General features: G+C 38.3%; 2 protein-coding genes across 2 annotated transcripts; one reads left to right on the forward strand and one right to left on the reverse strand.

The window, feature by feature from the left end:
• Positions 1-623: 623 nt before the first annotated feature.
• On the forward strand, positions 624-12293 carry LOC104222491 (oxoglutarate-dependent flavonoid 7-O-demethylase 1-like). The gene is made up of 4 exons (XM_009773720.2): positions 624-968; positions 1621-1868; positions 11542-11866; positions 11954-12293. Exons 1-4 carry the CDS (start codon positions 711-713, stop codon positions 12218-12220), a joined length of 1098 nt encoding a protein of 365 aa, XP_009772022.1. The 5' UTR covers positions 624-710; the 3' UTR covers positions 12221-12293.
• Positions 12294-12384: 91 nt separating this feature from the next.
• LOC104222486 (ABC transporter B family member 9-like) lies at positions 12385-19719 on the reverse strand. Its single transcript, XM_009773715.2, has 12 exons — positions 19043-19719; positions 17699-17753; positions 16911-17086; positions 16574-16795; positions 16250-16488; positions 15617-16142; positions 15223-15496; positions 14469-15132; positions 14151-14379; positions 13810-14076; positions 13465-13728; positions 12385-13381 (listed from the first exon to the last, which is right to left on the reverse strand). Exons 1-12 carry the CDS (start codon positions 19283-19285, stop codon positions 12737-12739), a joined length of 3804 nt encoding a protein of 1267 aa, XP_009772017.1. The 5' UTR covers positions 19286-19719; the 3' UTR covers positions 12385-12736.
• Between the last annotated feature and the right edge of the window lie 5806 nt (positions 19720-25525).

Raw genomic sequence — 25525 nt, forward strand, 5'->3', positions numbered from 1 at the left:
GAGGGAGAGCCGTGAATACACACGCAAATACTGTTAACGGAGAAATTTGATTATGATGTGATATTCCACCTAATATTTTTAGATAAAATTTGATTTATTTATACAGTATAATTTTATAGTGAAACGATATCAATGGACTCTCCTTAACAAAGAGTGGCTCATCAACAGCCTCACATTAATTTTTGTTGGTTGAGTGAGATGTATCTTTTTCGTGTTCACATTATTAGATTGTACTATTACATAACTGGTATACATAAGAAATTGATTATGTATAATACTTCTAGAAAACATTTTATCATTTGCCCTGCACTGCCAGGTAAGCAGATACACACATTTACTACATTTTCTTTTTTGTTTTGTCGTCAATGTTCTTTCCAACAGTATCCAGACAATTATTTGGAAACAAAGAACTTTACTTCTTCTCCTCCATGCTTTTCTGAGTCCGAGGGTCTATTGGAAACATCATCTCTATCTTTATTAAATAGGGGTAAAGTTTGCGTACATATTATCCTTTTCAGATCCTAAATATGGAAATATATCGGGTGTGTTGTTATATAATTTAAAGTCAAATCGTATTCTTCTATATTATAAAAATGAGGTTAGGTGTGCCTAATTCTTCCCCCACCATACACACACATAAGAAGATACTATATATAAATTTGTGTGTATGAATAAACAAGAGCAAAATTATAATTAAGCTAGTAGTTATAATGATGGAGGAAAATTTGGCAACGACGCTAGGTGGAACGTTGGCTGTGCCAAGTGTTCAAGAACTGGCCACAGACTCACCGGAAAAAGTCCCGGCGCGTTACGTGAGAGATGATCAAGATTTTTCTCCGATCAAATCATCTACTTCTATTAGTTTCTCTGATAATATCCCAATCATCAACATGGAAAGCTTGCTTCTTGGAGATGAAATCGAATTGAAGAAGCTTGATTCTGCTTGCAAAGACTGGGGATTTTTCCAGGTTCTTTTTTCGAATATATAATTTACTTAAGCTGTATATTTGTAAATAAGTAGTATCTTGAAGGTTAGGAGTCATTTGGTATATATCAGGGCGTAAAGGAAGTAATCTCATTAGAACGTTTTATTACCTCTCTAGGTATTATACCATTTTCAACATGGGATAATAATCACAGGATGTAATCCAAATCCCACCTAATTTTTTAAACTTAAAATAGGCGGTGAATGTATTATCGAGGTTAACAATTCCTTGAATAAACCAACCAAATGATAAAGATGTCCTTCTCCTAAAGCTACATCTCCACCAAAATCTTTTGAAAAAGTCAAAGTTAAAATAAAAATAAAAATTTATTCAAGTTTATTTAGTTTCAAGCGAAACACATGTTTTGAATATTTATACGACATGATCTCAATTTTATTTCAATGAATAAAACAACTTGTACTAAATAATTCAGAAATTATTAATTTCACTATTAGAATTCATACATTATAATCCTATATAATTTTTTTTCCGTGAACCAAAAGAACCATTAGGGGGAGTTAGTAGTTACAGTGCATATGAATATTTTTACGCGTGCAAATTGGACTTATTAGATTCTCAAAAGTTTAATTTAATTGCATATTCCTTTTTATTGTTGTTTGCAATGATTACACAGCTGATAAATCACGGAGTGAGTGGTTCATTAGTTGAGAAAGTGAAGAAGGACACTCAAGATTTCTTCAACCTCCCAATGGACGAAAAGAAAATGTGGAAGCAAGTGGATGGAGATTTGGATGGTTTTGGACAAGCTTTTGTTGTTTCTGAGGAGCAAAAACTTGACTGGGCTGATCTCTTCTTCTTGACAACCCTCCCTCCTTTTTTGAGAAAACAACATATGTTCCCCCGTCTCCCTCTACCATTCAGGTACCCTCCACTCTCTCTTTAAATTTTATAACAATGTATGAGTAATTCAAATTTGTGTCGCATAAATTTAAAGTTACGAAAAGTTTTGCTATTTTTAAGGCTCGAACTAGAAAATTCTGATAAAGAATGAAGGAATATTTTCCATCTCACTATAACGCTCTGTGATCTCTCCAGCGTTATTGTCATGCTTGTACTTTTATAAAACTAATTAGAAGGGAAAAAGAGAAGAAGTCGGACAAGTGTTAATCAACTCACACCTTATTACGTACTAGAATATAAACCTTGTAAATACAACTCACACACGTACATTACAACTAAGTGCCCTATAGTTAACTCACAATATACTGGAGTTTCAACATAATATGCTGGAAGTTTATACACAGGTACTCCAATCTTCAGTATATTATGTTGTAACTTTCCGTGTGTTGGAGTTCCAGCATAATATGCTGGAAGTTCATACACAGGTGCATCAATCTCAGTATATTATGCTGGAATTTTTCGTGTTGCAGCAAAATAGCAGTTATTACAATGACTTCTTTTTATGCTCCAGTATATTATGCTCGAAAGTCCATTTTGTCTTTTTTTTTTCTTAAATTTATTTTTTTGATTTTTTTCTTTCTGGCTCTTTTTGTGTGTTTGGTTAGTGTGTACGGTCGAAATCGGGCTCGTCCGATTTCTGATAGACCAGGTTTGAAACATGATAGGTTGAAGATCGATCCCGGGTTCCATTGAACCAAGATACGAAGTCAGAATACCCGTCCTCGATAACATCGAGTCCATGACCCCAGAATCGACCTTGACACCGAATGAGCTCGAGAAAACATTGCCAGACCGGGTAATGGAAGGCAAAATATGCGTAACTGGTCGGGTATCACGGCGGGATTCTCGGCGCATATCAACGAGAAACCGGTTAATCTGCAAATCATGGAATTTTTACTTTTTATAGAATTGTGCCTAAAGTAGGACTTCCCTACTATAAAAGGGGGTCTGATTATTTGTAAAACACATTGTAACACGCATCCCAAAGTATTATAATATTATTTTCTTCCTACAAGCTATTGTTCTTCTATATCTGATACCATTTGAACTACATCCAGTTCGAGCGAGGCGTACTTTTTAAGGCTATAATTGTTGTCATACGGTTTGAATTTACTTTCTTATTGTTCGCTTTATTTATAATTCAATTTATTGCTCTGTGTCAACTTAATCCATGTATCTTTAAAACCACTTAGAAATTTGATTGTTATCCAATTTTGAGGGTAAAAACGTTAAGGATAATAGTGGTTATTTGATACAAATTTTCATAACACACTATTTTACACTTGTTCTTTGAAGTGTCTCTAATTTCAGGCTTAAGCTTAAAATGTCAAACTCACAATTAGCACCTCTACCTGCTTACAATGAGTCTGGTCACCACGGTGAAAATAATAACATAGTGCCCGATAACGAGACCGCTCGTTGATCCCATCGAATTCCAATTGCGGACCCGTTGGACGCTAATTCGCATGTGGCTATCGAAATAAGCCTCCCTACTGACCCCGAGAATAGCATCCATGGTGGAGCCCGGTCGACAAACAAGCATGTCACTTGCGCCATCAAAGGAAATTACTTGGAGGATGATGAGATTGACTTTGTCTTGCTGAAGAAATTCGGTGAAACCCTGTCAAAGGGAGTTATGATATGGTATCACAACTTACCCCCTAACTCTATTGACTCATTTGCTATGCTTGTAGACTCTTTTGTCAAAGCAGACACTGGGGCTATCAAGGTCGAAACCAAGAAGTCGGACCTCTTCAAAGTAAGGCAAAAGGATAATGAAATGCTCAGAGAATTCGTGTCTCGGTTTCAAATGGAACGGATGGACCTACCATTGGTTGCTGATGATTAGGCCGTTCAAGCTTTTACCCAAGGATTTAATGTTCGAAGTTCGGTGGCTTCACCACAATTGCAGCAGAATCTGATAAAATATCTGGCTATCACTTGGGCTGATGTGTATAATCAATGCCAATCAAAAATCATAGTCGAAGATGATCAACTTGAGGCTTCTTCCGGGTCCGTTTACCCTGTTAGACCCATCGACAGAGTCAAGAGAGATATAAATCATGAACCAAGGCCGAACACGAATCTGTATCAAATGTACAATGAGGATCAAAGAAGTAGTGGGTCCAGACAAAGTTTTATGCGAAAAGAAAGGAGAAATGTCCAAGGCTAGAGCAGCCGGGGACTCATGAGCAAGAACGATTTTGATAGGCCTATCGGACCTAAAGAAGCACCAAGGTTACCAGAATATAACTTTAACTTTGATGTTGCTGCCATCGTATCGGCTATCGGACACATCAAAGATACCAAATGGCCTCAACCTCTGCAATCCGACCTAGCCCAAACGGATCAAAACCGGATGTGCAAATATCATGGCACTCACGGCCACAAAACAGAGGATTGCTGACAATTGAGGGAGGAGGTAGCTCGGTTATTCAACAATGGGCATCTTCAAGAATTTCTGAGTGGCCGAGCCAAGAATCATTTCAGAAATAGGGACTCTAATAAACAAACCAAGTAAAAAGAACCTCAACACGTCATTCACATGATCATCGGAGCAGTCGATGTTCCTCAAAGTCCGATGTAAAATGCACCAAAGTATCCATCATAAGGAAAAAAGAACTCGAGATTACATACAGAAGGAACTTTGTCTTTCAGCAACGACGACGCAGAAGGAATCGTGCAGCCCTACAACGATGCACTAGTAATATCTGTACTCATGAATAAATCTCAAGTTAAACGTATGTTAATTGATCCGGGTAGTTTGGCCGACACCATTCGGTCGAGGGTCGTAGAACAACTCGGCCTATAAGACCAAATCAAGCCTGCAGCCTGAGTTGTAAACGGATTCAACATGACATGTAAAACTACTAAGGGAGAAATAATGTTACCAGTAAACGCCACCGGGACCATCTAGGAAACCAAGTTTTATGTGATTAAAGAGGACATGAGGTACAATGCCCTGTTGGGGAGGCCATGGATCCACAATATGAGGGTAGTTCCCTCGACTCTTCACCAAAGACAGCTCAGTTTAGTTTGTCTGAAGATGGGACCTTGTTCAGAAGAATGTATGATGGCCCATTGGCAATATGTCTAGGACTAGGAGATACCGAGTACGTTATGAGGGAAGTTCACGAGGGCACCTGCAGAATTTAGGCGCCGAATCATTGGTTCGAAAGATAATCAAAGCCGGCTATTACTGGATTAACATGGAAAAAGACGCGAAGAAGTTCGTACGAAAATATGATAAATGCCAGGGACATGCTCCGATGATTCACCAACCCGAGGAGTTGCTGCGTTCGATCTTATCGCCATGGCCATTCATGAAGTGTGGAATGGACATCGTTGGCCCTCTTCTATGGGCACCTAGTAAGGGTCAATTTATATTGTTTATGACTGACTATTTTTTCTAAGTGGGTGGAAGCCCAGACATACGAGAAAGTTAGGGAGAAGGAAGTCATCGACTTTATTTGGGATCACATCATATGTCGTTTTAGAATGCCATCTGAAATCGTGTGCGACAACGAGAAACAATTTATCGGCAGCAAAGTGACCAAATTTCTCGAAGACCATAAGATCAAAAGGGTCCTGTCAACACCTTATCACCCTAATGGAAATGGACAAGCAGAATCGACCAATAAAACCATACTCTAGAACCTCAAAAAAAGGTTAACCGACGCAAAAGGAAAATGAAAAGAAATCTTACCTGAAGTCCTATGGGCATACCAAACAACCTCAAAGTCCAGTATCGGGGCCACCCGGTTCTTGTTGGTTTACGGCGCCAAAGCTCTAATATCGGTCGAAGTCGGTGAACCACATATCAAATTTCGATATGCTACCGAGGAATCGAATGATAAGGCCATGTGTACGAGCCTAGAGCTATTGAATGAAAGGTGTGAAGCCGCCCTTGTTCGGATGGCTGCCCAAAAGTAGCGGATCGAGAGGTACTACAATCGAAGGGCCAACCTTCGGCACTTTAATATCGGGGACTTAATACTAAGGAAGGTCACACTAAGCACATGTATCCCGAACTAAGGGAAATTGGGACCAAACTGGGAAGGACCATACCAGATCATCAAGATCACTGGAAAGGGATCCTGCAAACTCGGAACAATGAAGAGCGACCAACTACCGAAGAATTGGAATATAACTCACTTGAAGCGGTACTATTGCTAAGGTATAACCCCATTCATTTCCTTTTTACTTATTTTTGAACTAATTCTTGTAGGTAACCAACAAGAAGCGGTACAGATTTTTAGGTCTGAAAGCACGCGTTGCACTCTTTTTTCCTTGAATCGGTTTTGTCCCAAATGGATTTTCTAGCAACGTTTTTAATGAGGCAACAGTAGATCGTGCTAACTTAGAATAGAAGGCCGGTCATAAACCGGTGTCAAAGATTATATCAACAGTATCTGAGGTTTTTCCCTATAATCAACCTCGAATACTGAGGGGCATTGCCCCTTAGATATCGATTTTAGCAAGCAAAGAAACTTCGTGATTGAAGGGTCTCGATAGATAGGACTTATTATAAGGGCAAAACGGTCAAAACAACCGTGCCCGCATACACCGCTCGAGTCCTTCATGTACGCATGTATAACTATTTAGAACTAGAATAAAAATAAGTCTCTTTCTTGCGGATAAGTATTTTGTCCTTTTAATTTTTTTTTGCATTTTCTCAGGGAATTTCCTACATCCGATCCCCTAAAGGTATCGAGCCTAAGGGACACCTTAATCTGAGTTCGAACAATCACTCTCACTTGGGGACTACCGTCCAAAAACAAATTCGGGCGGTTCGGGCTGTCAGAATTCGGGTGCACAAGACCAATTAGGCAAGAGCCTGAATTTTAGAGGCCCCGCCATCCCAACTCAGGGACTGTTATTCTAGGCAAGCCCCGATAACTCGGGGTGACAAACCCATTGGGCAACACCCGAACTAAAAAGGCTACGATCAAATTAAAACGGCTCGGAGATGTCCGAGACCCGTAACATAAATAACAAGGCCTCGAAGTTTCCTAAACGGTTCTAAAAGCTACCCTTGGCAAACTATAATCTAAGAAAGTACAAGTACTTTGGGCGGAAAAATTTCAGCCACACCGAAACCCCACAATGCCTTAAAAATAAAATAATGTTAAAGACAAGGCTTGTTCGAACCACCGGACATAAACCTAACTATTTCATGCTAAGGCATGTTAATCTTTATGAATATAAAAAAGCAAAAAACTTAGAAATTAATGAAGGGAAAAAAGGCTTTATATATATCAAAAAAAATTTACAAGGGCCAAAAGGGCCTCAACCAAAGAGAGAAACGAAAAAAATTTAAAGATCCTAAGTGGCCTAGTCTTCGCCGGGGACTGCCTCGTCACCCTTGGGATATCCTTCGTCTTCGCACTTGCTTAAACCCTCAGAGTCATTATCATTCTCGGGATAAGCCAACTTTTTAACCTTGGCTTCGAGCTCCTTGGCGCTCTCGATTTTGGCCGACAAGTCGAAACCTCGAGCATGAATTTTCTCGAGAGCCTCCCTTCGGGATTGACACTTTGTGAGTTCATTGAGATCCTTTGCTCGAACTTGGGCCACCTCGGCATCGGCCTTGTAAATGGCCACCATCTCCTCAGCATCAACCTTGACCATTTCGGCCTTCGATATGGCTGTCTCAAGCTCCTTGGCTAGATTTTCTCGATCGGAGACGGCCGAATTTAGCTGCGACTGAAGTTTCTCAATCTTTTTGGCCTATACCGAATCCTTTTCCTTTACAGTTCGAAGTTGGATCCCAGCCAAAGCCAGTTGTGTCCGGGGAGACTCTTTTTCTGAGGCCAAGTGGTCCATGTTGCTTTTCCACTCTTCGGCCTCGACCTTCACCACATCTACCTTTTCCCGTAGCTACTCGATCCGATCAAGCTTCTGTTGGACCTATGGGTTTGGACCGTTAGTCACCATGTCTGATTTGCAGTCACTAACTTCAAAACTCTTCTTACCTGCTCAACCAGGTCGGCATGCTCTTTCCGAGCCACCCCTAACTCAGCCCGGAGGCTCTTAACTTCCCCTTTATTTTGCTTACTGAGAAGTTTGTAATTATCTCTTTTCTTAGTGAGCCCTCGGATCTCAGCCTCGTACTGGTTCAGCTCTTCCCGATAGCGAAGAAACATCTCGTGGTGAAGTACCGAGGCCTACAAACATAGAGAAAGGAGTTATGATCACCTACAAACTAATCTAAGTATAAACTAGAAATTATTAAGAGGTATCTCAATTTACCCGATTTAACACCTGTTGAGCTTCATTGAACAGGCAGGGTACTTCCACCTCATTCATCTTGGTCTGGTCCTCCTCTGTCACCAAGCACCGGAGGTAACTAGACACCCTTAGGGGAGCAGAAAGAACCCGGGCTCTTTTGCGATATACATAACGATCGACCACTTCTGGTTAGGATTCAAATTCAGAGCCAGGAACCGGTTGACTAGTTTGGTCCTTGAGGAAGGTCCATTTATCCCCAGTGATGGACTTTTTCTTGGCATCGGTAAATTACCCAACCCGGAGACGTCCTCTGTAGCGGTAGAGTATACACTATCAAAAAAGTTCTGAAAGGGGTCTACCGCCCCTTGTGCCTCTTCGTTGGGGCGTCCTTTCAGTGTCTGAGCCTCGGTAAACATAGGCTCGGTAAATAAAGGCAACTCAAAGAGGTCAATCACTCTGAGTACCTCCTTCAGGGCACTATCTGCTGTCCGGGAAGAATCGGCTACGATCTCATTATCAGCCTCCCTAACTCGAGGCAAAGTGGCCTCGCCCCCTTCTGGTTCGGAAGCTTCGGCTAAAGCTCCCCTGTTGACCTCCCCAAGTCGAGGCAATTCACTTTCAGCTCTTACCGCTTCGGAGGCCCCTCGTACCTCGAGCCTTGACCGCATGCGGGCTACTAGTTTGGAGGTTTCTTCTTCTTCTGACTCGTCCCTCAACCAGTGGAGTGAGTCCGAAGAGGGCGCCCGAGCACTGGTGCTACCCTTAGATTTACGCACCAGACTTTTTTTGTTCTTTTCTTTTTTGAGCTCGGAGAACTTGGGTCCTCTTTCTTTTCTTCTCATCACCCTGCCTCCGAGCAGGGGACTTGCCGTGTACATCCTCGTTACCGGATGGAGGCCTCATGGAAATATCCTTGGAAAGACCTACAAAGGGAAATGGAATGAATAAGAGCTCTACGACACGAGGACAAAATCAAGTATTATTCACATGGGAAAGGAAACTCACTGTGAGAGCAGGCCTCCCACCATCCCTTTGAAAGCTCACACCATGCCCGCTTGAAATACGGTTTTTGGGACACATGGCCCTTGACCCACTCCTTGAGTCGAGAAATTGCATCTGGAACCCGAGCAATAGCTGCATCAGCAACAAACATCGATAAGAAAGGAGGAAAAGTGTAAAAAATAAAATTTTTGGGAATAACGGAGCTTTGCTTACGTTTTGTGTTCCACTCCTCAGGGAACGACATGTCCTCGGCCGGGATCAGATCCGAGGTCCTCACTCGGAAAAATTTGCCAAGCCAACCTCGGTTTTGATCTTCATCAATGCTCGAGAACGGGGCTTTAGAGGCCCGGCGTGCAAGTTTAATCACCCCCCCCCCCTCGCGGAAGAATTAGGGGCTATATAGGCGCATAAGGTGGTCGATAGTAAATGGGCATCCATCAATCTTGCTCACGAAGAATCGGAGAAGGTTGATATCCCCAGAACGAGGGGTGGATCTGACCAAGGCACACCTCGTACCTTTTACAGAATTGGATGATCACCGGGTCCAACAGGCCCAACATAATAAGTGTAAACACTTAAATATCCCTTAACGTTGGTAGTGATATCTTCTTCGGGTCCAGGAATCACCACGTCGTTTCCGGCCCAGTTGTAGTCCTTTATGACTGAAGGGAGGGTTTCTTCGGTGATCGAGCAAATATATCTCAATACTTTCTCGTCCCGGCCCGGAATGGGTGAAGGTTTTTCAACTTTAAAGTCGGCGGTCACCGAGCACCCGCCAGGAATAAACGCGCCAAGAGGAGGTTCCGCCGTTGGTTCCTCACCGGCCGGTCGTGATGAAAAAGCAGTTTCTTTTTAGGAACTATATTAGACGTCTTCGCCATTTTCTTTTGAGTAAAGATGAAGGAGAGGAAGTTAAAAGAGTACGCATAATGGTTTGGAGTGAAGATAAGTGAGAATTCTTGCAAAGACCTTAAGAAATCTGGGCACAAGTGTTGGAGAATGCAAAGATTTTAAGAACAAGAGTAGAAGAGGTTTGAACGTAAAGGCTGAATGAATGAAGGATGGAGTATTTATAATTTTCAAATGACGGTTCAAAATTTGAAGTGGCCGAACAGCAACTGACGAGCATTTAATGTCATTAAGACGTGATAGACGAGACGTTTCGTTTAGATTGTCGTTTCTGACGCGAGGTATCGAGGCAAGAATCGGGAGCTCATCTCGTTTCTCGTAATTTATTCTCCAAAAAATGAGGGGACTATCTGTATACGACAAAATCGGGCTCGTCCGATTTCTGACAGACCGGGTTTGAAACGTGATGGGTTGAAGATCGACCCCGGGTTCCATTAAACTAAGATACGAAGTCAGAATACCCATCCTCGATAACATCAAGTCCATGACCTCGGAATCGGGCTTGACCCCGAATGAGCACGAGAAAACATTGCCAGACCGGGTAACGGAAGGCGAAATATCTGTAATTGGTCGGGTATCACGGCGTAATTCTCGGCACGTATCAATGAGAAACCGGTTAATCTGCAAATCATGGGATTTTTATCATTTATAGAATATGTGCCTAAAGTAGGACTCCCCTGCTATAAAAGGGGGTTTGATTATTTGTAAAACACATTGTAACACGCATGCCAAAACATTATAATATTATTTTATTCCTGCAAGCTACTGTTCTTCTGTATCTGATACCATTTGAATTACATCCAGTTCGAGTGAGACGTACTTTTCAAGGCTATAATTGTTCAAGTCATATGGTTTGAATTTACTTTATTATTGTTCGCTTTATTTATAATTCAATTTATCGCTTTGTGTCAAATTAACCCACATATCCTTAAACCACATATAAATCCAGTTGTTATCCGATTTTGAGGGTAAACAATTAGCTTGTGTAAGAAGTGGTTAAAAGATATCACAGGTTAATCTGGTTTAACTTTCCTCCAAAATTTAATGAATTCGAAAGGAAATAATTTCCTGATTTTCTTTCCTTTAAAACAAACACATATAACCAAATGACTCCTACTTTTTCTTCTCTACTTTATTTGGTCTGAGTGCATTTTTTTTTTTTGGAAACTCAGTTCTGCTATTTTCTTTGCAAATACTATTTAGATTAATTTCCATAGGGAAGACGAACCTTGAATAATACATTTGATAGGGCAAAAAAAGTTTTACATGTCACCTAAATGAGATATATAGGTAAGTGTTTATAAAAAGTGAAATTAATAATCTGAAAATTAAAGCAAGTTATCTGCTACAACACGTTAAGATACGTTGATATTGTTAAAAAGTGGTACTATTGTTAGTATACATGAGTTAAATCCGAGCTGATATGAGATGTGGTTGTCTCATGCCAACTAAAATCCAGGATATTGGCTAATTAGTTGATGTGTTGAAGCAGAGAAACGGTGGAACTATATGCAGCTGAATTGAAAACATTGGCTTTAAAGATAATTAACTTTATTGCGAAAGCATTGAATATAGATGAAGAATACATGAGTGAATTGTTTGGAGAAGGGATGCAAGCGATGAGGATGAACTACTATCCACCCTGTCCCGAGCCAGAGAAAGTGATCGGTCTTTCTCCTCATTCAGATGGTGTTGGCCTCACAATTCTCCTTCAACTTAACCAAATGGAAGGACTTCAGATCAAGAAAGATGGCATGTGGATTCCTATTAGTCCTCTTCCTAATGCCTTCATTATCAACATTGGTGATATCTTAGAGGTCATTAATCTGCTAAAACTGTCTTCTCTTTTCTTTTATTTTACTATATCAAACTATATATTAATATGTGTATATATTTATTTGCAGATAGTGACTAATGGAACCTACCGTAGCATTGAGCATAGAGCAACCGTTAATAACGAGAAGGAGAGACTCTCAATTGCAACATTTTACAACCCTAAACTTGATGGACTAATTGGTCCTGCTCCAAGTATCATTTCCTCTGAAAATCCGGCAAAGTTCAAAAATATTGGAGCTGCAGATTATTTCAGAGGTTTATTTGCTCGTAAGCTTGATAAGAAATCGTACTTGGATGTTATGAGAATTGAAAATTATGAGAATCCAGCAAGTTGAAACTCCTTAATATCCCTATATTTGTATTATATTTAAGTTATTATCCTAAATTAATAAATATACTTTTAGACTATTTTCTTCTAGTAATTGTTTTTGTTACTTAAGTTAGACCTTCCAGTCAAGCATTATCTGTCAAAGATGTTTTCCTGATGCAATTGGGGTCATTTTGGTGGAAAATGATGAATTACTATATGGTAATAGTTTCAACAACTCCTGGATTTCAGCTTTTGACGGTAGAAATGCTTTTGTTGCTGTACATGGGTGTGATGTCATAATCCAACAAAGGGTGTACCCCTTTTGTACAAAAACAATATCAGAATTTTATCGCGAAAGGTAAAATTGTTCTTCGACAATATTTTGAAATACAAATCATAAAACCCCAATAGACTGTACACTTAAGCAAAAAAGTGAAAAAGAAAAAGGGAGAAATCTAAATGAGTGGGAAAAAAGAAAGACAAAAAGTGACCTTATCTAAGTCTTAGTCACAAGATGAAGAAATAATCTTGTTTTCAGTGATCAGGCTGAATTCATATGCAATGCTACTAAGGATGCATAAACTCCATCTTTTATGTTCATAAGAACATCATGTCTACCTTTCTCAGCAATTACTCCATTCTTCACAACAGCAATGATATCAGCCCCTTTGATTGTGGTTAAGCGATGAGCTACTACCACGGTTGTCCTATTTACCATTACTCGATCCAATGCTTCTTGTACTATACGTTCTGATTCTGCATCTAATGCACTTGTTGCCTCGTCTAGCAATAGGATCTTTGGATCCTTCAGTATTGCTCTCGCTATAGCTATTCTTTGCTTTTGTCCGCCTGATAATTGTACCCCTCTTTCCCCAACTGATGTATCATATCCTTGAGGCAATGAGGATATAAAGTTGTGCGCATTTGCTGATTTTGCTGCTTGAATGATCTCTTCTTCTGTTGCATTCCCTTGTCTGCTGTAGGCAATGTTGTCACGAATTGTTTCGTTAAACAGTATTGGTTCTTGACTCACTAGGCCCATTTGTTGCCTTAGCCAACTTAGCTTGAATTGTTTGATCTCCACACCATCCAAATATATCTCTCCTGATTCAGGATTGTAGAACCTCTCTATTAGGCTAATGACAGTTGATTTCCCGCTTCCACTCTCTCCCACTAGAGCAACAGTCTACAAAGAGAAGCGAAATGTTAAGCCAGTCGAATAAAAGATAAGGTACGTTATTATAATGTAGAGGGAGTACTAGGAAATACCTTTCCAGAAGGGATGGTTAGGCATAAGTCCTTGAAGATTTGGACATCCGGGCGAGTTTCATATCTGTAACTCACATGTTTAAATTCAATATCTCCACGAATAACAGCTAGAGTAGTGCCAACATCAGAATTTGAGTCAATCTTGGGTTTTCTATCAAGAATGTCAAATATAGAAGCTATAGAATCCTTGGCTTTGTTAGCATCTGGAGCCATTCCAGTGCTTTGAGTAACTCCAATAGCTGATAGTGTCAATGCAAAGAAAACCTGCAATTTTAAGGGTTTCTCTCAGAAACTAAACATAGATATGCAAGAGCTGAAAAGAAAGAGAAAACCAAGTTCTTTTACCTTAAAAACTTGGCCAAATGTTGCTAATCCATGATGAATAAGGACAGATCCTATGTAGAAACAGAAGGCATTTGTACAATACAGTATAAAAGAACCAAAACCTAAGCTAGCTCCACTAACAATTCCTATCTTTACTCCTTGCTTCATTGGACCTTCACATTTATTTTGGTACATGTCCATCACTTTCTCTTCTGCACAGAATGATGCCACTGTTCTAATACTGCCAACAGCATCATTTGCTATTTGGCTAGCTTCTTCATACATCACCTGGAGAGACACCATTTTTAATTTAATTCAAGCACCTATAATGAAATTTATTTAAGATGAGAAAAATGGAAAACCTTGGCATCGGCACTAAAGCCTTTGTACAACTTGGTCTGGAGGAATCCTTGCAAACCAATTAAAGGCAATACGAGAAGGATTATAATTGCCAAAATCCAATTAGCAGTGAAGGCTATCACAAGACCAGCTACTACAGTCGCTATGTTCTGTACAATAAGTGCCAGTGCATCACCCATAATCGTCCTGACTGTAGAAGCATCAGTTGATAACCTTGCACCCACTGCACCGCTGCACTCAAGAAAAATCCACTTATTTAGCCTATGATACTATGTTAAGTTAGAGGGAAGAATTCAATGCTTATTGATTTGTTAATGAACCTTGAATTTGCAGGGTCATCGAACCAGCTGATTTCTTGGTGGACTACTTTCTTAAACGTCAAAGAACGAATTCTCTCGATCAATTTCCCACCTGCAACTCCAAATAAGTAGTTCTGGAAAGGTACAACTAGCAAAGTCACCACACCAAGGCCAACGTACATGAGTGACCAGAATCTTGATTCAATTCGCAACTTATGTGGTGGGTAAAAGAATATTTTAATAGCTGTTGATAGCAAGAGTCCAAATAAGGGGAAAATCAGACCATGTATGATCGCAGCCAACGATCCAAGTAGCAAATAAGGAAGCTCAGGTTTGTTTAGTTCAGCAAGCCGCCTAATGGAAACTTTCTTTCGTTTATCTAAGCTTCCTTTATCTTCTTTTTTCTTGCCCTCATCTCCTATCTCTGATTCATGAATATCAATTAGCCCCGGAACAGGATAGCTGAGTGTGAAGGAATGTCTAGATGATCCGTGGCTTGTTGATCGTTTCACTGCTGACAATCGCTGGCTTGATGACCTGCTCAAGTTATTCTCCAAATCAGTGGTTGAATCTACCTTATCAAGGTCCATACTTTTCATGTTTTCTTCTTCCCTATTCCCTCCCTGCATTCGCACAAGCTGGGAATACGCCCCATTTGGATCTTGTATCAACTCAGAATGCGTTCCTATTTTCGTGATGAGAGAAGAAAAAAAATGCTTATAGCTTAGTTAAACACAAAAGTAAAAGCTTGTTAAACATGCTTTAGAAGTATTACCTTGTTCTAGTAGTTTTCCAGCATTAACCACTGCTATAAGGTCAGCATTTCTAATGGTTGTTAGACGATGAGCAACAACCACAGTTGTTCTATTCGCCATGACTTTCTCAAGTGCTTCTTGCACGATTCTTTCTGATTCAGCATCTAGAGCACTTGTAGCTTCATCAAGGAGAAGTATTTTTGGGTTCTTTAGAATAGCCCTTGCTATTGCAAGTCTTTGCTTTTGTCCACCAGATAGTTGTGTTCCGTGCTCACCTACCATAGTGTCAAGCCCCTATAGATCGCAGCGATGAAGAAGATGAGTTTCAAGTTAAACAACTTTTTGGACAGTCATTTGCTTATTTAACAGCTAATTGTAGGTGTGTGAATATGGAATAATGGGAAAATATTTTACCTGGGGGAGTTTGTTAAGGAACTTAGCAGCATTAGCAAGTTCAATAGCTGTCTTAATCTCGTCATCAGTAGCATTTTCTTTACCATAACTGATATTCTCTTTTATCGTTGTTGCAAACAGGATAGGTTCCTGACTTACCAATCCCATCTGCTGCCTTAGCCATTTGAGTTGAAATTTCTTCAAATTGACACCATCTATGAGTACCTCTCCGGCTTCCGGATCATAGAATCTCTCCAGTAAACTGATAACTGTGGACTTCCCACTTCCACTTTGTCCAACCAAAGCTGCAGTTTTCCCACTAGGTACGACAAGTGAGAATCCGCTAAAGATTTGCACATCTGGCCTGGCTGGATACCTGAAGTACACATCTTTAAGCTCAATTTCACCCTTGACGTCTTCCAACACAATCCCGCTGGTGTCAGATGTGTCAATCAGAGGTTTCCGGTTGATTGTCTCAAACATTTTGTAGGCTGCAGCTTGTCCTGCTGCAAATGCATTCAATGATGGTGTTGTTTGGCCTAGTGACCTGCAAATTGATAAGAGAACAAACAAAAGGGTTGGCACTCTTTAGCCTACAGTAATTTTCCAATGCAAAAAATTTAAGATGCTTTTAACAGAGAATTTTATGCTTACATTCCACCAGTCATTATAGCCATGATAACACTGATGACATCTCCACCATTATAACCTTTCTCAATTATCAGTTTGGAACCATACCAAACGGCTAGTCCATAAGTAGAGAAGACTACGAGTAAGACTGTGCCAAGTCCAACGCCTGAAACAAGCCCTTGTTGAACAGTAGCAGCACAGGCAATTTTTAGTTTGCTGTCATACTTACTTATCGCCAGCTTCTCTCCTGTGAATGCTGCAACCTAAAGTTAACAAGCTTTTAGATTAAATGTGCAAGCTTGGTACAAAAGAATGTAGAAAGATTTGGATAGTATTTTGAGTCTTTACTGTTCTGATTGCTCCTATTGTTTGCTCTACTACATTTCCAGCTTGTGCATAGGCAACTTGTCCGCGACTTGACATTTTGGACATGATCAATGCCATAGCTCCTCCAGCAATGACAAGAGCAGGTATGCAAGAAACCAATACTATTGATAGAAGCCATCCTTTTATGAAGGCGATTATGAAGCCTCCAATAAATGTTGACAGGAATTGGATGAACTTCCCGACCTGGAATCATTCAACATAGGTTTATTTTTTATTGGTAATTTCTTTTTCTTTTCCAAGAAAACTAAAACATTAGTCAGTTGCAGTACTAGCATTTGTTTTTAATAAGGAACTGCACCTTTTCACCTAAGGCATCTTGAATGAGAATAGTATCTCCAGACATTCTTCCAATGACTTCTCCAGTTGTTGTTTCAGTGTCAAAGAAGGCAATGTCTTGCCTTAAAATTGTTTTCAAGTACAATCCCCGAATTCGAGTTGCTTGTCTCTCTCCAGTAACCATCCAACATGACATTTCTGTAATGTTACAGTGTCATTTAAGCTCTCAATACAGTGCACATTTTCTCTCCATTGCAATTTAGTTCAAGAACTCAAACTTACTAGTCTTCTTTTCTGGCTCATTTTACACTTTCCTCATACTTAGATTGGGAAATTGCCGTTTCTTGGGAATTTACTGATCCAAAAGATATATATCTATCATAATCTAAACCAAGACAACATTTTTTTCTAAGCACGGTGGGGTAGTAATTGATTGAACTTGTCCTTTTACTGCTATTATGCCTTTATAAAACAAGCACCGAACCGATATTCTTAAAGACATCCATTGAATAAATTACCGCTAATGAGTGGGCCACCTTTGACTATGACATTTATTTGGTGCAACTATATTCATACTAATATCGGACACATTTCAAATATTTTAGATGAATTTCTATGTATTATTTAAAAGAATAACTTTTGGTATTTTGATGTTTTAATTAGTTCAATGTTTAGCCTCTTTTTAGAAATATAGTTTTCTAAAAAAATTAATTTTTTTTACTTTATACTCATTTATAACTATAGACATAATACTTTTGTGTATTTACCAAGAATATTACTGACACTAAAAACCAAGTAGTGTACACTTACGTAGAAGGGATGCAATGCCAGACCCAATAGCGAGGTAGACATAGTAAATGGAAACCTGGAAATAAGAAAATAAAATAAAATGTAAAAAAGAGAGAAGAAGAAGAAGAAGTTAAAGGAGAAAAGGTAAGACATTTTAGTCAAAGGCTTTTGTTATTAGACCACTTACGAATCACTGTATTCACAATGTTGATTTGGACGTGAGACAAAAAATTAGAGTGCACAACTGCACATAGGTATATGCTTTTGTTCTTTCCCACTGTCTAGTGGGAATTTCGCAAAGGAAAAATTGAAAGATTTTGAAATTAAGTAAAGCAAATAAGTTATGATTGCGTTACATAGCAAAAACCAAATGGAAATCTACATGAGAAAATCATAATTATGTTTGCCACAAGGCAAAAAAGTGAATTCTAATTGTTATTCTCTTGTAAATCCAAAAATTGACATGTCCTATAAAAAGTCAAAAAAGTAGATGCGGGGCAGCACTAAGGATACTTCTCTAATCCTTCTTGTAAAAGGTGATTAGCTGATAGTTTATTTTTATATTATTAGTGTATATAAATTTAAATTGTGGTACACCATCCCATTTACCTCTGCAAAATAGCTATAGGTTCCTACTCAGATGAGTGGAACTTGTCACTTCTTCAATAAAAATGAAAACAGACCAACTAATGATTACTTAAAATAGGATCTTACAAATGCAATCCAAGTATTTAATCTAACAAATGGATAATAAGTTTTAAAATGCAATTTAAGTAAGATGCTGATTACAATATAATAGAATCAACTTTAATACATATGGTTATGGACTTATGGGGTTAAATTGATGGCGCATTTATTAACTCTCTTCAATATGATTATCGTATATTAACACTAATTTGTGGAATGTAGTTATCTACTTTCCCTGAATCACCATTGCTTAAAGGAACAGATGAAGGGTTTAAGAAAAACCAGATTTTCATGCCTTCACACTAACACCCCCCCCCCCCCCCCCAAAAAAAAAAAAAAAAAAAAACCTCCCCCCTAAAAGAAGAAAATAGAAGCTTTTTATGTATGCTGTTTCTTCTTGTTGTTGAATAAGACCTTAGAAGGCAAGTTTTAGGTTTATGCTTATGGTTAGAACGTCGCAACTTTAACTGCATGAAACCAACAAATTAAATGGATAAAATTAAACTCTCTTAAAACAGGAAGATGAAAAACTCATGAATATCAAGAATAAACAAAAAGATTTCCATTAAAGAGAACAAACGAACAATATATAAAAATGACATTAAAACAAAAAAAAAAAAAAAAAAAGAACACGAGAAGTGGAGAAGGAAAGAAAAATATTTACAAGAAAATGGGTACCTTTGAAATTTTGTGAACAACATCATCATCAGAAGAAGAACCAAAAGAATTAACAAGTTGGCCAAAAATGAGTGTCATTAAAGGTTGAGATAATCCATTGCCAATGGCTCCTATCGTTCCAACGATCATTAGGGCAACATCCAGCCTATCTGCAAACGAAAATAACCTGTAAAATGGCACTTTCTGATCTTGATCTCTTTTTCTCGACCCTTTTTCTAATTTTTCTCCACTATTTTCGGCCATTTTCTTGAATCTTGAAGGGAATATAGAAAAATGATTATTAATATTCTTCCTTTTCGCTATCCCTTATTGTTTAATAAATCTTTGTTGTTCACTTCTATATGTAGGATTCTTTAAAGATATAACAGAATGGAGAGATAAGAAAGTAAGCTTTGAAGAATAAAATTCTTCAAAGGCAAGAAGAAGAAGAGGAGCTATTCCTTAGAAAAGTGGTCACGGGAAGAAAAAATGAAGTGGTCTGTGCAAATAATCAAGAATACTATAGTATAGTAGGCTCTTCAATTAGATACTTTGGATCTTTGGTGCCGCCTATTAGCGCATTTATAGCTGTAAATTTCTTTTTCTCCAAGTATAATTAGGACTTACGTACTTAAATTTCTAAACAAACTGCTATTCTTCTGCTTTTTTTGTGGAGCTTGGAGCGACGTAAAGTAGGTGATAGTTTCGAGTCGTGAAACCAGCGATGCTTGTATTAATATAGGTTGTTTCCTTTCAGATGGTACCCTTCTTCGGATCCTGATTGAACGTGGGATGTTATGTGCACCGGACTGCCTTTTTTGGACAGGGAAAAGGGGGTTGGATTCTTTGGTTATTTCTTGATCCAGTGGGCGTAGCCACATAGAATGAAGGGTGTTGAGTTGAATACCTTTGATCGTAAAATTATATTGTGTATATAAATCAAAAATTAATATATATATATATATATATATATATATATATATATATATATATATATATATATATTAAAATTTGAACGTTCGCCACTGATTTCTTCTATCTATTGGAAAAAAAAAAGTTAACTCTTCTAGAAAACTTTTGACCGTATTATTATAGTCAAATAGCACGATTAACACCACGGGAATTAAGCGGTAGCTTACTATTAAATTCGAGTATTACCTTACACAAGATGCATAGTATTCGAATTTCTACCAATCTTTTTCTTCCCTTCCCTTATCCATTAAAACAAAAAAAAAAAAAAAATACAGAATTATCTGTTCTAGAAACTTTTTGACAGTATGAGTTGTAACACAGTGTATTACCGTTTTTTATCTTCTTCTGTTTTCTGTTTTAAAAACAATTTCCATAATTTAGCACCAGTGTCACTCCACTCCATTGAGTAAGCATAATGTTCTAAGTTTTAATGATCAAAACTGCCTAAACAAGGGAAAGCTCTATGTATAGCAATATCTTGTCATTTTGTATGACTAGTACTACTAGTATGCATGAAGTTTTCGTTTCAATTAACAATTCCAATAAATTAAAATAGAGGACCTACGTAAGAATACAAGTATTTATTGAGGATTAAAACAGTTGTTTTTTTTTACTTAGGAGGTGAAAAGTTAACTAAGTTTCACACAACACGTAACATTAAAAAGGGAAAAGATAGGAAAATGGGTATTAAAAATCAATTAATTCTAAAAATAGAAGAGGTTTATAGAAAAGGGGAAAAGGGACGAAAGACAACACAAAGAATGTGACGACGAGAAAGTCAAGACTTAAACATGAAGAGTGTGAGTGTGGCTGTCTAACTAGACAATATATTTACCTTTACAAAAGAGTGGTATAAAATTTATTATTTATACTAAACTATTTGAATTTATTACCGTTTAAGTGATTTAATGAGGAAAAAGTACATATTAGTTAACCATAGTTAAATGAAAAGTGTGTGTAATACAGACATTTATGGTATGTGTCTGTTGATTTTGTATGAACATTGTTAAGTTTTTATCACAAAAGAGTTTGGTTTTGGTGTGAGGGTGCGATGAATACGTGGCATAACATAGAAAAGAATATTATGAATAAGAAAATTAAGAAAGAATTACAAGAAAATACATATGACTTCACACCATTGTCACACCTCCTTTTTACCTGCGCCCGCAGGGGCGTAGGGGAGTTTTTTCAATTAAAGGACAATCAAAACGGGATTTATTATTTAATTCAGAGTCGCCACTTGGGATATTTATGGTGTCCCAAGTCACCGGTTGAATCCCGAATCGAGGAAAAGATTTGACTCTGTATTGCAGTCCGCGAACCAGAAATCCGAGTAAGGAATTCTGTTAACCCGGGAGAAGGTGTTAGGCATTCCCGAGTTCATGGGTTCTAGCACGGTCGCTCAACTGTTATATTTGGCTTAAATTATCTTATTTTAACAATTATGAACCTATGTGCAAATTTTAACCTCAACCTCTTTTATTCAATTTTAAAGAAAATTGCAACGTCATTAAAACAAGTCTTGAACCACGTCACATAAATGCACCCGTGGTCTTTGGACATACTTTAACATCGTTGGGATTTGGATTTGGGTCACATAAATGCGCACCCGAGTTTAGGGAGGTAATGTTATTAAAATACGCGCCTAAAGAGACTAACGCGTTATTATTTTGGGGAAGGCCGTAAAATTCGCTAAACGGCCCGTCCCGAAATCTAAGTATTTTAATATATACAATTATCGAGGGCCCCACAATCTAGGTGCTTTATTTGGCGAGGCTCATCTCGTTCATTATTTAAAGGGCAAACCTAAGAGCAACTATGATTCTCTACTTTATTAGCCTCTAAAATAAAAGAAAGAGTCCTAGTTAATTATGTATTGAATTATAATACGTTGAACTATGAATTGAATTCTTCCAGCCAAGTCCAAATAATGAATTTGCTTGTGCACGATTGCAGCAACCCGACATTTCAGCCACCAGCGTTTGGGCTCAAAGTCGTGGATCAGTTCTAGAGCCCAACGTTCTTTTAATCTCCCCTAGGAGACCTTTCTGTGGGTTGGAAATCTTTGGGTTTGTTTGCCACGCATTCAAGCCCAATCTCCATGGTCCAAAAATTTCAGACTTTAACCAAACGAACTTACACTAATGCCTCAATCCTTTCCTTCAATATGCAATCAGTGGGCGAATCATAATAACTCAATATCGAAGCTAGAAGAGATACAACTTCTGAACTATGACTACATGATATCCAGGCTAGGGTTATTGACACTAAACAATGAAGTATAAACCATTTAACCATTTCTACTATCTATTATACATGGAATTACTGGTACGAACATAGACATTCTTCCTAACCTTTTAGGCTCCATCATATTCCAGTTTTAATACTTTATAGAACAGGGTGCCATACTTGGACTATACTAAAATTGAACCACACTAAAGTCGATTCTATTGAAGAGAATAGGCATAGGTTAATAGTCCATATACACAGTATCTCAAGTATTTAATTAACTTTACATACCACAAATATTCAGATAAGAAAGAAAGAGCAACATGATTCCCAGAATACACTACTTGTACTATGATGAAACAGACTAAACTAACTACTTTCACATTATGCTACTGGATTCCAAACAAGTTGTTATTGAAGACTGAAGGCCAAAGATCATTCATTCATCAAGCTTCATGTAATTACAACTTTACATATTTTTGTATCTCATCTTCTATGGATTCAAGGGATACCTGAAAATGGCAATACAATGAGAAGAGAAGGAGTAGTCAGCAGCAACAGATAACACAGCAACAACAAACAGTCATCCACGAACAGCCTAGTAACATGTACAACAAACCCAGGTAAATTTGAAACCAATCAAAACCAGGACACTCAAACTCAAACAGCTCAAACGACCTCGGAAATGAAATCAGAAAAAAAAACACTACTGCCACACTACACCCAAACTCATCTCAAGTTGTCTCAAAACCTTTGAAATCTTGACAGCAACAAAACTCAATCGAAAATCTACTCAAACTTTGACCAAAATTACTCAGCATGAAACTCTAGACCAATGTAACAACATTTTTTTATATGGAACAGTAGCTCCTTTCAGGGTTAAATGCTATAACTTTTAAGAATATTATCTAAGACCTGGCCTGAATGGAACAGTAGAACCCAATTGTGTATGCCTATATTCTCAGCCTGTTTTCAGCCTCAAAGACTCTATTAGCAATGCTCTTACAATACTCTCCAAAAAATCTCCCCCATTCTAAGGTCTGCCCTGTATTTTATACCCTAAGACAGACCCCTTTTCGAGCCTGTTTTAACACTTAAGTCATTAAGAAATGTGCTTCTTCCATCATATTCCCTGACAGCCACTACTAAGTGTCTAATTTCATTGTTTAATTCAAAGGTGTATGGGCAATGCTATATTTTAATCAATTCCTTTTAAGCCTCCACATACCATTATGTTTTGTTTCCCACTAACTATTAAACAAATGTCTATTTAATGGTACATTAGTACTTAGTGGACAGAACACTCAAACTACCCATTTCTTCAAGTTTTCAATTCCCAAATTACCCCTGAAATTACTGTGATTTACTGTCCTAGTCCAATCCCTTGTACCTCATCAGCTATAACCAAGTTCCTTAATCAAAATGAAACAGCAACTCAAACTACACAGATTAGATCAAATAGCAAACTGATATTAAACTGCTAAGATGCACATGTATATGGGAATAACTGACATTCACAATTCTAAACCAAACCTAGACAAAAATGAATGAAACATTGTAATATCATGAATTCATATGCAAAAAACTGATTGGCAACGGAGAGGAAAGAATCAAACATAACATAATAAGACAATTTGAACCAACAGTAATATCAAACGATCACAGTTTTATACAATCACTCACTGAACTTGCCTAACTTGAAACACTCAACAATGTAAATAAGAAACTAATCCAGAGTAAAACCAAACAGACAGGGGTTCGAGCGATTTCAACTAAATCCAATTAACTATAAAATCCAATTAATACAGTAATGAAAATTTGGACCAGAAAAAGGTCCGAAGGAGGGGGGAAGAAGTAATTGACAAACATAGCAATGAAACCTAATTAGGCAAACAACAAGCAACAGTCAAAGAAGAAAAAGGAAAAGAGGAGAAATACCTCAAAAATCAGAAACCAAATGAACTGCGTTCTCATTGACACTTCGTCTTGAAATTTTAAAGCCAAAACGGACCTTAATCGAGTGTTCTCGACTGAGAACACTCGATTAAAGTCGGTTAAGACCTCAAATTTTTAACTTCGTACACAGTCTGAAGTTTGATTCTTCTAGGGTTTGCCTTCGATTTGAAATTCGAAAGGCTCTAACAAGATTCAGACAGAACCGAGGCGGGATTTGGGACGGGGGTAGCTAGGTGGTTCAGTGGTGTAACTTTGGGACTGATTGGGTAGGTTTGAGGTTTGAGGTCTTGCCTTAGATCTAAGATTCGAAGCAGTCGGCCACGATTCGAGGGTGATGGTTAGAGGGGTTAGGTTGGGGAGGTCGAGGGGAAGCTGGGGTGTGAACTTGGTGGTCATTGGATAGATTAGGGTTTGTTTCGATTCTTCGATCTAAGATTTGAAACGTCTGGTACTGATTCGAGGAAAATTGATTCGGGATTTGGAAAGAGGACGTCGTGGGGAGGCTGTGGTGTAATTTTAGGGCTGTTTGGACCACCGGAACCGCCGTGAGGCGATTTCCGGTGGGCGGAGGGCGGTGGTTGAAGGCGGAGGGTGTTGGGGCCTGGATTACTTCACTAATGAGAAACTACGTCGTTTGGTTTTGTGTGGGGATCGAGTTATACTGGGTATAGGGAATGGGTCAAAAACGGGTTATGGGAGGGGTGATCTGGACCATTCGATCAAAACAAATCAATGGCTTGGATCTATTGGCCAGATATGATGTCGTTTGGATATATCTGGAGATGGACTGGACCGTTTGATCGTATGAGATTGACGGTCCAGATTCACAATGCCCAAACAATGTCGTTCTGGGTTGGTCGCAGGTGGACTGGATTTGGGGCGGGTATTGGGCTGATTTTTTGGGTAAGAACTGGGATGTGGCCAATTTGGCCCATTCCGGTTTCCCTTTTGTTCCTTTTCATTCTTTTCTTTTATTTCCTAATTAATAAAACTAAAATTCTAAATTAGATTATAAACCAAATTAAAAAATACTAATTAATTCCTAATAGCAATTATCACACCATTAAATACCAACTAAAATAAAATCACACAATTGGAGATTAAATGCTAAAAAATGCCAAGTACATATTTTTTTGTGATTTTCATTCTCGCAAATCCAAATATTGTTTAATTAATTCCTAATTGTAAAATTAACTCCTAAATGCACATGCAACACATATTTTTGTATTTTTGTTAATTAAAGTAAAAATAAACATGCACAGACAAGTACAAATAAATCACAAGCAACACAAAACTATTTTATTTTGAATTTTTTGGGAGTAGTTCTTGTAGGGCAAAAATCACGTG

Source organism: Nicotiana sylvestris, chromosome 2 (assembly GCF_000393655.2).
Source record: "Nicotiana sylvestris chromosome 2, ASM39365v2, whole genome shotgun sequence".
In the NCBI taxonomy this organism is placed as follows: domain Eukaryota; kingdom Viridiplantae; phylum Streptophyta; class Magnoliopsida; order Solanales; family Solanaceae; genus Nicotiana; species Nicotiana sylvestris.

Coding starts and splice junctions, on each gene's coding strand:
- LOC104222491 (XM_009773720.2), top strand. CDS start 711: ATGATGGAGGAAAATTTGGCAACGACGCTAGGTGGAACGTTGGCTGTG. Junction 1,869..11,541: donor CGTCTCCCTCTACCATTCAG/GTACCCTCCACT, acceptor GTGTTGAAGCAG/AGAAACGGTGGAACTATATG. Junction 11,867..11,953: donor ACATTGGTGATATCTTAGAG/GTCATTAATCTG, acceptor ATTTATTTGCAG/ATAGTGACTAATGGAACCTA.
- LOC104222486 (XM_009773715.2), bottom strand. CDS start 19,285: ATGGCCGAAAATAGTGGAGAAAAATTAGAAAAAGGGTCGAGAAAAAGA. Junction 17,754..19,042: donor TTGTTCACAAAATTTCAAAG/GTACCCATTTTC, acceptor TCTTATTTCCAG/GTTTCCATTTACTATGTCTA. Junction 13,382..13,464: donor TAACCATCCCTTCTGGAAAG/GTATTTCCTAGT, acceptor TTCTCTTTGTAG/ACTGTTGCTCTAGTGGGAGA.